We start from the raw sequence: 19,074 nt of genomic DNA on the forward strand, positions 1-19,074 counted from the left end.
ACTTCAACTACCAATAAGTTAAAAATCAGTCTACCATGCTGGAATAAAAACCCAAATTACCTTCCTCTGCTTTTAGTTAAGATTTATTTTTAGCAGGGTGGTGGTGTTGCGCACCTTTAGTCCCAAGGCTCAGGAGTCAGAGGCAGATGGATCTTAGAGTTTGAAGTCAACCTGTTCTACACAAAGTGAGTTCCAGGACAGTCAGGACTTGTTGCATAAAGAAACCCTGTCTTGACAAAAAATAAAAAAAATTACTTTTAAAGGCAATGTTGTATTTGCTTTCGTTTGTGTGTGCTTGTGCATGTGTTTGTCGGGGGTCAATCTCAGGTGTGACTCTTCACCTGCTTTGTCTTGTTGACCTGGAGTTCTCTGTGTAGGTTGGCTGGCTAGGAAGCCCCAAGGCTCCCTTTGTCTCTACCTCCCCAGCACTGGGATTTTTTTTTTTTGGTTTTTATCAGACAGGGTTTCTCTGTATTGTTTTGGAGGCTGTCGGTCCAGCCGGGCCTCGAACTCACAGAGATCCGACTGCCTCTGCCACCACCGCCTGGCAGCACTGGGATTTTTAAGTTTCCTCCATCATGCCCTTTTAAAGCTGTCAGTTCTGGGGTTGAACTCAGGTTCCCAACCTTGCACAGAAGCAGTTTACAGGCTGTGCCACCTTTCAGTCCTGCTGGGTCTCAGTCACCTAGCTTTGGTGTGACATTTACTTAGGTTTTTGAGGAAGATTTTGTTTCTTTTTCCCCAGAACTGGGGATCAAACCCAGTGCCTCATGTATTCTAAGTGTAGTCTGTCTCTGGATCATGCCCCCAGGCCCTTAGGGAAGACTTTTAAAGGGGCATCAAAGGGGAGAAGTATACTTCAAGGATGTTTAACAGTCCTTTTCAATCATTTAGTTCTGTAAATCCCTTTATTATGACAGTTTCTGCCTTCTGTTTCTTCTCTTCTTGCTTCTGTTTGTCCCTTGTAACCTGCAATTCTATTGACAGATGCTCTTTTAAAAGGTATATCCAATTAAGTTTCGGAACACTGTACAGTCCTCTGTTACTCTAATCTGCATAACCTCCAACCCAGAGGGGACTGGAACTATTCAAATGTCTTTATAAAGGAGGGGGGTAGGTTTAGAGGACCAGGAGGGGGAAGGAACATGTTTTGGCTATAAGTTTAGCCCTTGAACTTGCAAACGAATGAAGTGAGGACTATATAAGTTAGGTAACTTCATAGGTTTAAAAACATGTGTTACAGTTTCCTGATAGGTTATCCTGTGTCTTGCAGCCTCCTGATGGAAAGAAGGGGCAGGAAGGAAGCCTGCCTTTTAGGCGAACTTCCACCAGGCTCCATAACCTTGGGCAGGCTACATTCTCAAGATCCAGTGTCCTTCCTCATTAGAGTTGGGTAAGATCAGTGGCTCTCAGCCTGTGGATCATGATATCAAATATTTACATTACCATTCACAACAGTTGCGAAATTACAGTTATGAAGTAGCAATGAAAAGAATCTTATGGTTGGGGGTCAGCACAACAAGAGGGACTGTATTAAAGGGTCGCAGCGTTTGGAAGGTTGAGAACCACTGGGCAAGATGAACTTTTCTTCATCCAGCACTGACATCTACCCTGAGACCTGCGGTTGCGGCAGTGCTGGCCCCAAGCTAGTAAGAAGCCTTACCTCTATTTATTTATTATATTATTTATCTATTTATTTATTATTCCTCACCTGACTAGAGGAGTGGGGGACCCCAGGAAGGGGTAATCCCTCTTTAGAGTCCTTGTGGGATTATCTCCCTTCAAGAGAACTCCAGAAATGGACTAGACAGAGTCTCTAGAGGGGCGAGAATCCCACCATGCACTTGGACTCTCCCAAGCAGCAGGCTGCTCACGAGTCCCGCCCACTCAGATCCAGCTTCAGGTCGGAGGACACCGGACGCGAACCCCAGGCCAGAACGCAAAGCAAGCAGAGCCAAGTAACAGCCTCTCCGCTCCAGTAACCTCCGCGCCTGCAGAGGCCCGGCAAGGGGAGGGGCGTGCCGTCCGGAGCCCCGCCCCATCCATCACGTGGGGGGCGGGGTCGGAAGCGTGACGGCGTGCGCGGGGGCGGGGCGCGGCGCGGCGGCGCGGCGCTCGCTGCTGCGGCTTGGGCGAGCGAGCAAGCGAGGAGAGAGAGGAGAGAGAGGAGAGAGAGGAGAGAGGCCGGGCGAGCGGCGGCTGTGCGGCTCTCACCCTGACCCCCCCCTCCCCGGGCTGACGGACGGACAGACGGGCGGACGGCGGAGGCGGGAGTCAGGAGCCGCGTCGGGCGACGCTGAGGACGAGCGCGTCCGGCTCCGCGGCCGCCACACTCGGTCGGTGTTCTGAATGAAGCGCCCGCCCCGCTGAGTCCCGAGCCCGGCGCGTCCTCCCCCCGGCAAGATGGACGGTTTCGCCGGCAGCCTCGGTGAGTCCGGCCGCGGGCTCGCGCCCCTCGTGCGTGACCCGGGACCCCGGCTTCCTGCGCGCGCGCGCCCGCCCGCCCGCCCTCCCGCTCGCCGCGGGCCCGGCTCCCCCGGCTGCCCCGTGGGGTGGCCGCCGCTGCCCGCACATGGTCCCGGCGAGGCTGCAGCCCCGCTGCCGCCGCCGCCGGCTCCGGGACGGGCGGGTCCCTCCCCCATGGGGCTCTCGCCTCCAGATCCACCTCCTCTCCTCCCAGAGCCCCCTTCAAGTGCGGGGGGTCCTCCTTCCCCCTCGGCGACCCCCAGCTCTCCCACCCCAGCAACTGCTGCGTTCCATCCCGGTACACTTTTAACACTGTCCTCCGACCCCGATTAAAGTGGGAGCACCCCTTCAATCTAATACGGACTTCTCCTTCAGGGTACATCTTTACACTTTCAGAGAGTTCTAGGCAGGGACTGGGCAGCCTTTCCGCAGAGAGTAGGGATCCCCCCTCCCCAATCCCACTTCTGAGTTGGAGGCACCACCTCGTCAGTCTTTGTATTTGCAGCTGACAACTTCCCTCCACTTCTCGGAACGTTTTGCAGTGGTGGAGAGCGAGCGAGCACCTCCCTTACTCAATACCGGAGAGGAAGAGGTGCATCTGTGTTGGGGTACCCCCCCTTTGAGAGTGAAAGCAGAAGTGTGCGTTCTCCCTTTGCATGCTGGAGAGACGTAATCCTGCCCAATGAATCCATAAGGAAGGGGGCCTCGATCGGGGAAAGAAAGGATTCTCCATTTTTGGAATATGCTGTCCTGGAATGGAGAGAAAGAGAATGGATTATTCGGTATTCTGAAGTGTCGTCTTGGACCAGAATACAGGTGGTGAATTTTGTGACTGGTCTAAGGAACAGAAGATCTCCAGGGTAGTCAGTACCTGTGTCTGGAATTACGATTCTTCGAGGCCACTGGAATCCAGTTATTGTAAAGATTGAGTTTTAAGTGTTATGGTGAGAGAAGCTTTGGCTGGTACTGCAGTTATGTGATACCTGCTCCTGGATTTGATTTGTATTTTGAATATTTTATGTGGTGGTAGCCTGTATTCTGAAGCTTTTCTTTCCTATTTCTTGACAATAAATCTATGGTTAATGTTCACGGATCAGTAAGCCGTCTGGCCCTACGCCATATTTTAATCTGCCCACACAAGGTTGGGATTAGTGGATTTAAAAAAAAGTGAAATAAAAAGCAAGTAGACAGCGTCAGGTTCTTGCAGTTGTTAAATAGCAGAGCCACATTTTGGTCTTGACTTCTTGAGGGGGGGGAAATCATTGTTTCTAGACTGCTCTGAGAATGGAAATCCTAAAATAGGAGCTACTCATTGTGGCTCTTGTCGCTCCAAAGACACCTGTTGTCCATTATCTAACCTTTGATGTCTTATAATTCCTTACATAGTGAAGTTATTTCATTCTTGGGCTCCTTTTAGAGAGGCATTAACTATTCATTGGTTCTCTTTTAGTTTTGAGTCTGGGTTCACTCCCCAGTTCATGCTGGCTGGAAGAATGGCCTGCATGTCCACTAACATGCAGATTGTGCACTTGGTGAAAGCTAATTGAGTATCTTTGGGGGATTCTTCACTCATTTGTGCTTTTCTTGTTATTTCTGAGGAATCCTGGAGGGCTTGCAGAAGCCTCTCTGTTTTTTGAAAGTGTCTTTTCACCAATTGGAGCACAAAAGTTACTTTTGAAAAAAAAATATATATATTTGCCTTGTTAAACAACGTTATCCCTTAACTAATCCAGGAGAAACAGGAGAAAGGAGTGTTGCAATTGGGAAAACAAATACTCTTTTTATGGCATAGCAAAGATGGATAATGCTGGACTCTTAAAAATTCATTTCACGCCATCTTTTGTGATCCCTGTGTTGGATTAAAAAAAAATACTGTGATTGATTTGATGCCATCTTTTGGGTGGTGTGTGATGAGACTTTTCTTTAGATTTGGTGTTTTCCAGGCCTGGGGAGACATGCCTGTGCCAGCTGAAGGAAGGAAATGGTTTTTGTCTATATTCTGGAGTCATCATGTCCCCCGTCCCTCCCCCCAACCCATGAAGAGACTTCCTAGCTGGAGCTGTGCTTCCTCTGTCTGCCCCCTTGTAAGAGTAAAACTAGGCCCCATCTTAATTGAAACCTTAAAGGGTAGGAAGGGGGGGAGGGGAGCTGGTATATTTTACTAGTAGCCTCTAAGCAGCTCTGTTCCGCTCTTGCCAGATTTCTGTTCCCTGCAGTTCATTAGTCTGGAGCTTAGAGTTACATTGATCTTTATTTTATCACCAAGAGAGCCATTTAATATAAGAGAAAGCACTTATGTCTGAAAACTTCTTTTTTTTTTCAACTGAAGAATTCAAAGCATGTGAAATCCTTCTGGGGTAACAGATATTGAAAGCGTCTTTTTTTTCTTCTCAAGGAAGTGGCTGCCTGCATCTCCTTTCCCAGACTAGACGGGTTCTTGGAAAACCGTGAGATGACTGCATTTATATAAGCAAAGAATTTGTGTTTTGTCAGCAGGATGATTCTTTACAAACTGCTTATTGAAGAGAACCTGGTAGTCTTGTAAATAAGAAAGACTTAAAATTCAAACCATGCCTCTGGAAGGAGTTTTTGGATAAGGGACATTCTATTCTGCAGGACATGCTCTTTCTAAGACATCTTCATGGTGGTTTTGGGAGCCAGAGGTAGGAGTGTCAGATGATTGGCCATTTTGATGCCATATCAGAGTCACGCATTTCTTGTATTGCTCTTGATTTACATAAAAGCAATGAAAGGATCTGTTCACTCTGCAGTAGATGGATTTCAGGTAGTTTGGCTGGCAGGTACTTGAAATTTCTCCTAGGTACCGTACACATGTTAGGGTCACCTGGAAGGCAGCACTAGGGAAGCCGGTTTTTTAAAAGTTACCCCACATTATTTTGGTATGTTGCCTCCATATCTTAATATGAGTATACATACAACATCTCAGGATATGTACGTTAAACTTCAAGTGTGTTTGCAAGAGTAGGAAACTACCAATGAATATCACTTTTCTTAATGATCTTACTTTCATAAGGCAGGGGTTGGATACATTTATGTTTAGCCTTCTTTTAGCATGTTTTTCTTAAGTTTCTCTTATCAAATACTTTTTAAAGATTTATTTATTTAATGTGTCTGAGTGCTCTATCTGCATGTACAACTTTATACTAGAAGAAGGCATCAGACTCCCACTGTAGATGGTTGTGAGCCACCATGTGGTTGCTGGGAATTGAACTCAGGGCCTCTGGAGGAACAGTCAAAGCTCTTGATCTCTGAGCCATCTCTCTAGCCCTTTATTTAAGTTTTTAAGTCACTTTTTGTTTTGTGGTAGTGGAGGTTGGTTTTAACCCCACCCTTGAGGCCGTGTCCTAACTATGTAGCCCAGGTTGGTTTGAATTTATTGCTGTTCTGCTGTCAGTATCCCAAGGGCTGTAATATACTGTGTGGCATTTTTTTATAATAAAAGTTTGATTTTTAATATATTTATCTTGGGATTAGTCTAAAGGTGAATATAAGAAAATACAAACTTAGCCGCATCGGTTTACAATATAAAATTCATAATGTAATACAAGAAGGTTATTATGTGTGAGAAGTAGCATTTTCTGGCCTCAAAATTGCTGTGGCCTTGATCCTCCTGTGTCTACCTACCAAACATGTGTCACTACATTCAGCTTGGTTTATGGAGCAATGAGGGCAAACCCACAACTTTATAAGTGGTAGGCAAGCACTCTACCAACTGAACTACATCCTCAGCTCAAATCTTGCTTTCTTAAAGGAACAATGGGATTTCATTTTTATATTTCTGAGCTGGTTCTTACATAGCCCTGACTGGGCGTGAACTGGCTTCATAGCTGAGGCTATCCTGAAATGGTTGATCCTCTTGTTTCTGCTTCCAGAATTAGGGGACTATGGGAGTGCTCCTTTACACCAAGCTCTTTGTTGATTTCTTTAAATTTATTTGTAAGACAAAGGCATGCTGTGCTGTCTTGGGCAGCCTTGAACTCTTAGCCAGAGCTTCTCTAGTAGCCGCCATTGCTGGCACATGCCACAGTGCCTGGCTGATTTTCAAATATTAATAGCTTCAAATATCCTTTAAATGTTCAGTAAGCTATTTTTTTCATGTAATCATTTGATTTTTCTTTTCCCTAAATAAGTTTTAATTTCTTATTGGTTGTCTTTAGCTAAGGTGCTTGCTGGATGGGAGTTCATTATCTCCAGAACCCATTTAAATCCAGGGTGGGTATGGCAGTGAATTTGTAATTCCACCATCCATACCTCTGAGTTCTGGTTTTGGTGCAGAGACCCATGAATAAGGTGGCAAGTGACTGAGGAAGATTCCTGATGCCACCTGGTAGTGGTGGTACATTCCTTTAAATCTCAGCACCTGGGAGGCAGAGTTTTAGGTTAGCCTGGCCTACAGAGTGAGCTCTAGGACAGCTGGGTCTACACAGAGGAACCCTTTCTCAAGAAAACAAAACAAAACATAACATTCCTGATGCTAGACCGCAGCACGCTTCCATATGCATCTACACACCCCTGTATACCTGAACATGCATACACACAATAACTCATGCAAATGAAGGTATATCATAACATGATGTGAATAATAACTCTTAAATGTAGGTACTCTTAGTATTCAGGCATCTGTACTGGCCTGTCCTTGGGGTTCTGACAGGATACGCCCTCAGCTGCAGCCACTAAGAGCACCACCTGTGCACATTCACTTCGTTCCCTTTTAAAAGAACCCTGCCCACCTCCCATCCTTCTCTCTTTCTCTCCCTTTCTCTGTCTTGACTGTTCCTCTTTCTTTCGCTCTCTTTGTCCCTTTTTCCTCTCTGCTGCTTCTCCTGTCCTCAGAGGCCAGTCTCGCCCTTCCCCTTTCCTCCTTTTATGATTCCTTTCTCTAATAAAAAACCCTCTGCTTGAATCCCATCACATGACATCTTTCTCTAGAGAGCTGCTTCTCTTAAATTACAACAGGTACAGCATCTCTATAGAATGAGTTTGCTAGAATATTGCTAAATTTGTGTGAACTAATGTCATAGGACACTTGCTTTTGTCCTTCAGGAGTTTACTTCGATTTTAAATAGCCATCTAGAGATGTTTATTACTAAGTGTAAGTAAAATACCAGACATGCAGGCAAAGGAGGGAACCACCATTTAAAATGCCGTGTTGTGTATCAAAGCAAGTGGTTTCTGGGAGCGAACATCTGGAGATTGCTAGATATCTATAGAGCCTGGCTTTTTAAAATTATGAAAGAATATTTGGCAGTCCAAATTCCAGGGATTATATGACTAGGTCTTCATTTGTCTTATGTTTAACAGAAAACCTGTTTTGTATATGAAAGCGCATTGCTATATTATGTAAAACTTCACTATTTGTTGTTCATAGGAAATTTGAAAACATTTTGATATTTAAATAGATGCATCATAAGACCTTTTACAAGTTCAAGGAAATAGCCTAGCAGCTACCTGTTGTCTCAGTGTAGAAGATTGCATGTCTGTTGTAGATTTCTGTGTCTGTATGTTACCTTGTTCTATAGTTCTGGGTGCCTTAGATTAGCATAACACCTTAACTTTGCATAGTGCTTTGTAGTTTACAAAGAGCCTTTATCTTTTAAATCTATATGTGATCTTAAGAGTAAATTGCTACCCTTTTATAGATGAAATTGAGGTTTAGAGAGTTTGACTTTTTTTTTTAAGGTATATGAATGTGGGCTCTCTTTTTCTTTTGAGAAAGGATTAACTCAGAGAATTTGCATCCATGTTAAACAGTAAAACAGTGACAAAGTTAGGAAGATAAATTGTATTTCATATATTCTACCTGTACACAACTGATGCTAACAGGCTGATGTGTTTGTAAGTTTTCTCCTATGCCCAGAATTTTAATACTGAAAATCATACATACGTTGTTTCATCCTCATTTTCTCCTGTTGGCACATAACCTTTTAAAAAACAAAACAACAACAACAGCAAATCAACCAACCAACCAAACAAACAAACAAACAAAACCCTTTGAACTCACTTTATGTGATAGAGTTCAGTGTTCTTTCCCTAGTCCGTCAGTGACTGCTTTTTGAGACGGTCTTGCTGCATAGCCTAGAACAGGAGGTCCTTGAACTGAAGTCCTTTCCTTAGCTTCATAGTACAGGCATTATGGGCATGTGTCACCATGCCTGCCCGATTAGTGACTCCTCAAATCTCACAGATCTATCAAATATCAAACAACCAAATCTGCAATGTTTTTCTTCTAAATCCCCTTTGCCTTTCAAAATGTTGAAGTTTCTTTAATCAGTTTCTGTAGAATCATTGTGTTAAAGCACTCTACTTTGCTTCTTATGAAATGGCAGCCTGGTCTGTAGAGTGAGTTTCAGGATAGCTAGGGCTATACAGAGAAATTCTGTCCTGAAAGTCCAAATAAAATATGATGGCAGTCTTCTTGAGTTAAATGCTTGAAATTCAAACTTGGCCTATCGTTGATGAGTGTTCAGATAAGGAAAGTACTGTATTTGCATTTTACATCGAATAGCAGTTTAGGCTCTCCAGTGGTTTTTGAAATCATACACAAGGATGTTAAGTTACTGGCCATTTTATAAATCCTACATTGAAGTCATATATAAATGTGTGTGTAATTTTACATGAAATATTTTATCACCCAGTCTTGAAATCACAGGACAAGTTTGATTCCTTGCCACCCCCATCTTTTTTTTTTTTTTTTTGAGACATGTAGCTCAGGTTAACCTCAATTCAAACTTGCTATATAACTGAGGCTGGCCTTGAACTCCTGATGTACCTGCTTCCACCTCCTAGATGCTGGGATTATAGGTGTGTGTCATTATATCCATCCTCTTTGTTATCATCAGTTATTTTTCAGTACTGGGAGACCTAGAGTCTCAGGCATAGTAGGCAGGTGATCTATCACTGAGCTATATTCTCAGTCTTGTCCTCCCTCTCTCTCCTCCCACCCCCCTTTTTTGGTTTTAAGACAGGGTTTCCCTATGTAGCCCTGGCTGTCCTGGGGCTCAGTCTTCAAACCAGGCTGACCTAGAACTCAGGTTCTCCTGCCTCTGCCTTCCAAGAGCTAGGGTTAAAGGCGAGTGCTACAATGCTTGGTGCTTATTACCTTTTCTTACTTCTTATTTTCCTTTTTTAACCACCATAATTCATACGCTTGTTGGATTCATACCACACTTGGAGTATATTAAATTTGATTGAGTCTGATAAAGAATTATGGCCCAGGTTCTGGGGTAATGCTTTGAATTGCAAGTCATGTACACGACCTATTAATTGATTTTGAAATCAATTTATTAATGGTCAAGACCAACATTTAAAAATACTAAGGCAGGAGGAAAGATTACAAAATGCCAGTGCTCCACCTGATAATGGCTGATAGTTTAAATCAGTTGTCTGTGTTTGACTTAGATTGCAGTATAAACTTTCTGTGGGTTTGAAGAGGTAGACATTTTTGTGGCCAAGCTCTATCTGAGGGAGGAGGTAGGAATGCTGACACTGACATATATGAAAGTGGGTGAGCAATTAGAAGTTACAGTGAATAGTGTGTTATCTCCTGGGAAACTTAAGGGTTTGAATGTAAAGAAGGAAGACAAACTTAGTACCTTATATTATGGTTTTATAAAATTGATAGATCGAATATGATATTTACTTTGTAAAGTCATTCTTTGACTTGTAAGAGGATTTAGATTTGCCATCTATTATTTTAGTTTTTAAAAATGTATTTTAATTTTTCAGTTGTGTATATGCATCAGGGAGGTTAGTGAGGAGGTAAGTGTGTGTTGAGTACGGGGGCCCAAGAGGCCAGAAGAGAGTATTACATGTCCTGGATATACAAGTGCCTGTGAGCCTCCTTGTGTGGATGCTGAGAACCATGCCACGGCCCTCTGCAAAGAGCAGTGTGTGTGCTCAACCTTGGAGCCACTTCTTCAGCTCCTCATTTAGCTTTTTAAACGGAGTTGTCTGTCCTGACTTACCAGTTAAACAATTGTAAATAGACTATCCACTCTGCAGCGTCCATCTCAGGTTTATTTTTCTTTATCCTGGAGTCTGTTCCTGGTTGCTCTAGTCTTGTATATTCAAACCATTGCAGTATAGTATTCCTAAAATGTCGAATTTGTACTTAACCCCCAAAGCATATGGCGCTGTACTCAAAAGCTGAAGCCTGTTTAATTTAAAAATTTATGTTTATTCCTATGAATACCTCTTATTTTGGTATGGTCTTATTTTGAGACCATAACAAGAATTGGTTCAGACAGGAATCAATAACTAACAAACATAGAAGGGAATTTGTTGAAAAGCAGGATGTCTGCATGGCTTTAAATTTCTCCCTATTGTGTGCTTATTAGTTGCAAGGGGGAAAATAGTAACTGAACAGTAACAAAGCCAGACCACAACATGAGTGTATAGTTAAAACAAATACTTCCAGTGGGCATTGTGTGTCTTAACTTTATTTTTTGATTCCACCATGAATGAATAGCCTGAATCTAATCAGAAGAAACTTTTTAAAGTATACACACACACACTTTATAAAGATAGTCTTTTCAAGTGGTCTGGATTAAAGGAGACCAAAGAAACATTGGACTATGCTTTAGGGAGAAAAATACAATAAAGGTTATTATTGATGCACTTGACAACATTAGAGTTTATGTGGTAGAAGAGATAAAAATATTGTATCAGTATTTAACTCACTAACATTGACAAATATCTTAAAATCCTTCATGGAGATGTTTTTATTCTTAAGAAACATGCACTATGGTTGATAGGGAGAAAGGACCATGGTGTCTGTAACTTACTGTTGTTTTGGGCAGGGTCTCACTATGTATCTCAGGCTGAGCTGAAATTCATTGTATAGCTCACATACTGCAGTCCTGTCTCAGCCTCCAAAGTGCTGGGAGTGGCTTTGCACTACCACATCTGCTGTGTATAACTTTTAAATGGTTCATTAAAAATGTGTATGTTTAACAGGTAAATATGGGCACATATGTAAGCAACAAATATATTCAGATAAACAATGTTAGCAGCAAGTGAATTTGGTAATAGCTGTATGGGTTTTTGTTTGTTTTTTTCATTGCTTCTGTTCTTGTCGCTTTTCTGTGACCTTGGCATTTTCTAATACAGAGTTTTAAAAAATTGTGTGAACTTTGCCCTTATTCCACAGTATATAGCATTTAAAAGATGTCTCTCAAAATTCCAACGGAAACCCTTGAGATGAAACTGTGCCTGTGAGAATGTTGCATGTGTATATCATGTGACTTCTCTGTATCTCAAGGCCTCTCTTTGAGAAACATGCCTCTGGGCTAGAGGCTACTGTGGTTCAGATTTAGCAGACAAGCACTTTATGTTTTGTTCGGTCCTAATTGGGACTGGAGAGACTGCTCAGTCCTTAAGAGCACTGGCTACTCTTGCAGAGGTCTTAGATTTGATTCCCAGCACCCACATATGGCAACTCACAGTAGTCTGTAACTCCAGTTCCAGAGGTCCTGACCACTGCAGGCATGCATGTGATACACAGACATACATGCAGACAAAATACCCATAAACATGAATATATACATTTTTAAAATGTGTATAGGTAATTTCATGTAACAGTCTTGGTCGTCTTTTTGTTTTAGCTGAAAAAATGGATTGATTTGCCACTCTGAGTATGCATTTCAGATAGTCTACACGTTAGGTAAGTGATGTGTCAGGCTAAGTGCTCTTGACTTCCAGCTTGTCTCATCTCCTTTATTGCCTGTCCTGGACCCTGTAGACAGTTGTGTGCAGGTCTGCCTAGCCAGGAGATGGGGAGGGGCCTGCCATCTTCTCTGCACTTTGGACAATTCAAGAACCAAGTTTCTGAGCTGATGCCCACTGCCCTCCCAACATGTTGCATTTTTTCCTATAAGCAAGGACATTGCTTGGTTTAGCCATAGCACAACCATCAATGTTGGAGAGTCAGTCAGTGTGTCGCAGCTATCCAGTCCTCTAGTTCACATTCTCTAAGATCTAGTTTGGAACTGTAGTTGCAGTGTCTCCTTAGCCTCCTTCACATGCCTTAGTCTTTTCATAGGCCTCTAATCTTCGCACTTCCTGATGTTGTGTGTAGTCCTCTAGTTCGCATTCTCTAAGATCTAGTTTGGAACTGTAGTTGCAGTGTCTCCTTAGCCTCCTTCACATGCCTTAGTCTTTTCATAGGTCTCTAATCTTCGCACTTCCTGATGTTGTGTGTAGGCCAGCTATTTTGTAGAATGTCCTAACCTTGATATCCCTCCCGCCCCCAGTTAGATTCAAGTTACATGTTTTGGGAAGAACTGTCACAAAATGAAACTTGTGTTTGTGTCATTTCTTGTGTCACATTAAGAGGTGGCAGCACCTCCTATAACTGGTCATTTGATTAAGGTCTTTCACTGTAAAACTAGTTTCCCATTTAGCTTGTAGGAAGGGAGTATTTTGTAAGAGAAGCTTTGAAGTTATAAAAATTTTGCTTCTCAGTTCTTCATGGTATTGGATTTCTATTAGTATGACCTAGAATGTCATATTTTTTATTCAGTGGTTTATAAATCTTTGCTATTCATTTTGAGGTACACACTGGCCACTTGTAAGAGGATTTAGATTTGCCATCTATTATTTTAGCTTGGCCAGTGGGTACACATGCAAGCTGGATTGTTTTCCCTGGGATTTTCTTGCTTTCCTACAATACGATGATCTAGGCTCACCTTGTGTTCTTCCTGCTCCAGCCCTGGAATTGGCCACCTTTTTAAGAAAACTTCATTCTGTTTTGTGGAGAATGGTATTTAGAAGCCAGCTCTATATGCCATCTGTACGCATGGCTGTCAGTCTCCAGGAGTAGTCCAAGTTGGAGTGTGTGCGGAGCTACAGATGAATTTATGTCTGTTTGGTTTCTATAGGGCTCATTTCAGTTGTCTCTGCATATTTGTAACTCATGTTTCACGTTGTGACGGGTCTGGTCTTCAGTTTGCTTGAGCAGCCTCTGTCTGTTTCCTCACCAGCTCATGGTGTAGCTGCTTTGTGTGGGCCGGCATTGTCGTCTCGCTTGGCTGGCATTGCACGGGCTTGGACAGCCTCCTCTGGGCCACTCGTTCACCTGTCTCTTTACGTGCCTCTTTTGCTCTTTCTCGGGACTTCAGGACTGACTGACTGACTGTTTTGAGACAGGGACTTAATGTACTCAGGCTGCTCTTGAATTCACGTTCCTCCCAAGTCCTGCGATTACAGGCATGTATCACCGTTCCTGGGTATTTTTAATTTTTTTACTAACCTATGTTAATTACACATAATAATGGGTTTCATTATGACATTTACACATGTACTTGATATATTTTGCCTATATTCATGGACTTCCTCCACTCATTCCACATCTTGTAATCCACTTCCTCTCCATTCTATTTTCACACCTCCCTCCCATGCCTGCATGGAGAGAGGTACCTAATGATTTGTTACTAGTGGCCATCCCACTGAAGAAAACGTCTCTTTCTCCGTCAACCATGAACTGCATACAAGTCCCCAGGAAGGGATGGGCCACACATGCTTTCTATGTATGTATGGTGTTGGTGCAGGAGATCACAGCTTTGATCAGTTCAAGAGTAAAACAGCCATGCCCTGTCTAGGAGTCAGCATTCCACATCACCTCTTTACCTGTGACTTCCTCCTGCCCCTTCTGCAAAGTTCATGCCTCAGAGAAGGTAATATAGATGTCTCGTTTATGGCTGAGCGTTCCCCAGTCTGCTGACCACTGCAATATGTTCTGACCACAGTGAACAGCAGCACTGATCTTTGGGCATAATAGCTACTTAGAAGGCAATGGGATGGGCAGGTCATGGTTGTAGGGCAACAGTATCAGTATCTTCTCCTAGGGCCTATGACCTTCCCAGTCATGAGACCAATTATGCATGAATTCCCTCCTGTGGGTCAGTGTCAAATCCAGTAAAAAAAAAAAAAAAAAAGAAAAAAAAGAAAAAGCAGTTAGTTGGCCCCACAATAGACTTCCCATCCTGCCTGACCAGGGGCAGTAATGCACAAAAGGTCCACAGGTAAGTAAGACTGTTGGTAACAGTTCTCTCCTGGTAGCTTGCATCAAACTTGTAGCACTGCGAAGGCTAACCAGCATCCATCCCAGTCAGCCTATTCTCTTTTTGTCCGGCAGCTAATGTGTGTGGTATCATCAGCCACAGGGCTTTGTCAGCTAGTTCCAGGGGGAAGTCAACAGAAGCTTTAGCAGTTGGGAATATTATTTTGGGGGACCTCCCTGATCGTGTGTGTGTGTGTGTGTGTGTGTGTGTGTTTGTGTGTGTGTGTGTGTGTGTGTGTGTGGTGTATGTGTGTGTTACATGGCACCTGGCAGCTAGAGGCCAATGTTGGGCATCTTCCTCTGTCTTACTTTGATCTTTTCAAATTTACCTACCTACCTACCTACCTACCTACCTACCTACCTACCTACCACCTACCTACTACCTACCTACCTACCTACCTGTGTCATGGCACACATGTGGAGGTCAGAGGACAGCTTAGGGGAGTTATTCTCTCCTTTCACTGTGTGGGCTTCAAGAGTTGGACTCGGGTTTTCAGACTCGGTGGCAGCCATCTTTATTCATGTAGTCATCTCTCTTGCCTTGTTCTTTGAGGTAGGGTCTCTCACTGAACCTGGGGCTCTTTGGTTTGATAGCTCATTGATTTGGCTAGGCTGACCAGTGAGCTCCAGGGATCTTTCTGCAGTCTTTCCCCCACCCCCTGACCAGCGTTGGTTTGCAGATGTGCACCATCATGTCTGACAGTGCTAATGATCTGAACCCAGATCCTCATGTCTGTGTGGCAGGCACTTTACTGACTAAACCATCTCCCCTAGCCTCTGACTATGTTTTCTTTTTTTATTAAAAAAATTGATAAATCAACCTTACTGAAAACTAGCCTTCTTACCAAATAACACCATTTTATTTTCTGTTACATCAGCTCTGCTTGCATGCATTTTAGTCTGCTAGAGCTACCACAATAAACTTTTGCACAGTGTGTGGCTTAACAAACTATTTTTTTTTCAGTATTCGGGAAGTTAGAGGTCCAGCCAAGATCAAGGCATTGGTAGGTTTGGTTTTGTTTGCAGCCTCCTTCTCTGGGATCATTTGGTCTTTTCACTATGCATGCACATCCCTGGTATCGCTACAAGTGTCTATAAATTGCTGTTTCTTATAAGGACACTCAGTATGCTGGATAAGGTTCCATCTTTATAGACTTAACTAATTATAGCTTTATGAATCTTCCTCCCAAATACAGTCACATTTTGAGGTTCTGTGGAGTAGGACTTCAGCATAGCATTTGGGGGAGACATAATTCAGTCCTCAACAATGTGCATATCTATATATATAACGTAAATAAGATCAGGTAAAAGTTGGAATCATACCATTTTGAGTAGTCAGTTTTGATGAGTATTTTAGTAACTGCATGATACTTTAGATCATGAATATAAATTAGTTTGAAAGTATTTGCTGTCAGTGGGAAGGCATTCCAGATGTCTAATTCTTACTATCTCATTTCTATATTTAAACAGTGAACACTTATCAGGAAGCTAACTGTGGTTAGCTAATATGTGAGGGAGATTGGGTAAAGAAAATACATGTAAGCAGAAGAGTCAACCATTTTTTCCCCTTAAAATATTGTGACCATGTCTCCTTAGCAAATATAAATAGAAAGTTCAGTCTACTGCATTCCATTGTTTGGACATTGTGTCTCTTAAGTTTATGTATCAAACATAATTTAACTTACTCTTGATGATTGAGGTGGCTGTTTTGAGTGTCATAAATGATGGTTGTGGTAAGACACTGGTTTCTTCAAGAGCCGATTGTGAGACTCATATATGTCATACAATACATGTCTTAGGACGATTAACTCATGGTCTTGCTGCTTGTCACTCTCTTATTTGAGTATGCATGTCTTAAACAACACTGTTGTCAGGCCTGAAATTTAATGGAACTTCTTGATATTAGATATATACAGGAAGATATCTGTTATTGCCTGTCTATATTTTGCATTTGTTTTGTGTTTTTGTGACAAGTTCTTTTCCTGGCTGGTCTGGTACAAGCTATGTAGTCCAGACCAGATTCAAACTCAAGAAACTCCTTCTCAGCATGCCATATGCTTAGATTATAGGACTGCACCACCTCTTCTGGCTGTCATTCTCTTGAATGCCATTCACGGTGGTTTATATTACATTTCATTGCTAGGCATCTTTATTGTATGTTTTGTCCCTCCATAGTTGGTTAAAGAAGCTGTTTTCTGTTACAAAGTTTAACAAAGGTGTTGATGATACAACATCTTTTGGTTCTGTGTCACATGTTTCTTTGTTTTCTGTATATCCTTTAAAATGAAGCTCATGGATTTTTATGTATTTGCTGTATTTTAATCTACCACATTTATTTACCTTAAAAAAAAACAAACTTACTTTGACCTTGTGGGAACACCCTCAAACTGCCTTCTGAATTCTGACTATAGTGGTCTCCCTTGCTTTCAGATGTGACAGAATGTTCCTGTAATGGTATAATGTGAATGTCCTTAAGAGGGTCAAATATTTGAACATTTGGTCCCCAGTTGGTAGCACTGTTTGGGAAGATTTAGGAGAAGTACGTCACTGGAGTTGGACTTTGAGAATTGGAAGCCTCGTGACCCTTCCAGGTCATGTCTTCTTCATATTTGTCTTTGAAGATGTGAGCTCTTCACTTCCTGCTCCTGCTACCATACATCCCCACCCCTGCTGCATGTCTCCTACTCCCTCTGGAACTCTGTTCTTTCTTCTGTAAGGTGCTTTGGTCATGGTATTTTATCACCATAGTAACAGAGAAGTACCTAATACAGTTTCCAGCATATCTTTCATACATCCTACTCTACTCCTGAAATCAGCTATTTCTCCAATATATTGTGTTCTTTTTTTACATATAGACATGGTATACTTGATTCTACATGTGTGTATTGCTATTGGATCAGTGTCTCTGATTAATTTTTTTGCTTTTTATTTAGAATTAAAAATTTTAAATGCATTTGTGTATTGTGTGATTTTTGCACAACTTGCAGGAGTCTGCCTCTTCCATCATGTGAGTGAGTACCTGTGGCTGAATAAATCTGTTGTTGGTAGCAAAGTCCATTTGCTATATCTAAGAACTGTTTTGAACCTCAAAGGAGGCTCCAAAATTGATGATGTATGACTTTAAATTCAACAAAACAAACACCATTTTTATTTGTAATAATACCAATAATAAGATGTTTCAAATAATTTGAACTGGGTGTAGTGGCCTTTCATCCCAGCACTCGGGAGGCAGAGGCAGGCAGGTCTCTGTGAGTTTGAGGCCAGCCTGGTCTACAAATCAAATTCCAGGACAGCTAGGGCTACACAGAGAAAACCCTGTCTCAAGCAGAAACAAGAATAATTTCGAGTGAGGTCTTTAGGAAAATGCATGAGCTTTTAAGTTGATAAGTTTGACTTGTTGGTAAGTGTATTTACATGTACATGTACACAAGTAAGCACTTACAGATCATTTGATACTGTATTTTTCTTTAATCTGTTGTTGCATGGAAGAGTGTGAATGCATACATGCCACATTGCATATGTGGAGATCAGATTGGAGGTTAGAAGACAACTCCAGGAGTTCTCTCCCTTCACCGTGGGCTCCTAGTACTGAACTCGGGTCACAGGCTTGCAAAGCAAGCGTTTGTACTTGCTGAGCGGCCGTGCTGGGTCTGTGCTTGCTTTGAAGATTATCAGTTGAATCTTTATGAGTGAGCTGTTGGTATATCAAAGGTCATGTTACTCTGTGTGATATGCTCTATAAGAATACATTTCTCTAGAGCAGTGCTTCTCAACACGTGGGTCACGACCCCTTGGGGTGGGATCAGATGGCTCTTTCACAGGGATCTCATATCAGATGTTCTAAATATCAAGATTCAGGTTTCAATACGAAATGGTAATGAAATAATTTTGTGGTTGGGGGTCACTACAACGTGAGGAACTGTATTAAAGGGTCACAGCATTTAGAAATTTCTTTGTGACTTTGTAACTGTTTTTGTGACTGTTGTGAATTGTAATATAAATATCTGATATGCTGGATTTCTTACAGGCAACGCCTTGAAGGAGTCACGACCCACAGGTTGAGAACCACTGGGAGGGTGGTTTTTCTGACTTCCTAATGTTAAGGTGATTTCCTGTCTTAGAAGAGAGGTATTAAATATTGTTTTCAAGTATTTTTCTTTAATATTTATTTTTGCATGCTGATTTTGAAGTGGCTATACTGTTACTGGTTTCCTAAGTGATATTTGGCAAATTTTGTCTGCATTTTCATTGAGTCATTTGTTCCAGAAAAGTATCATAACTAACTTCAATTGATGAGTGAGTGGGAGGTTTGCTTTAAAAAAGAAAGAAAGAAAGAAAGAAAGAAAGAAAGAAAGAAAGAAAATCACTTTAAAGGATATCCTGTTTTCAATTTAGTTGGGGCATAGCTTTTGACTGCTGTTCATACTCCTTGACATTCATCTTGCTTTTTCAGTCTTCAGTTAATGATTGTTAAGATGTGCTTGTGTGCAGGCCGTGAATGACTTCCCACTTCAGAATGTAATAATGTG

General features: G+C 42.2%; 1 protein-coding gene across 7 annotated transcripts in view; it reads left to right on the forward strand.

Moving 5' to 3' along the window:
- The first annotated feature begins 2,104 nt into the window (after positions 1 to 2,104).
- Eml4 (EMAP like 4) overlaps positions 2,105 to 19,074 on the forward strand; it is a 113,493-nt gene continuing 96,523 nt past the window's right edge. For 4 of the 7 annotated variants that reach the window (XM_040739087.1, XM_040739089.1, XM_040739090.1 and 1 more), the window contains exon 1: positions 2,105 to 2,428. In XM_040739087.1, coding sequence (XP_040595021.1) covers positions 2,404 to 2,428 — 25 coding nt within the window. In that variant the 5' untranslated portion in view covers positions 2,105 to 2,403. Of the gene's footprint in view, positions 2,429 to 4,861; positions 5,130 to 19,074 lie in introns of all 7 variants that reach the window. The other 3 variants (XM_040739092.1, XM_040739093.1, XM_040739088.1) reach the window with 2 other exon arrangements.

This window comes from Mesocricetus auratus, unplaced genomic scaffold (genome assembly GCF_017639785.1).
Source record: "Mesocricetus auratus isolate SY011 unplaced genomic scaffold, BCM_Maur_2.0 Super-Scaffold_100676, whole genome shotgun sequence".
Classification (NCBI taxonomy): domain Eukaryota; kingdom Metazoa; phylum Chordata; class Mammalia; order Rodentia; family Cricetidae; genus Mesocricetus; species Mesocricetus auratus.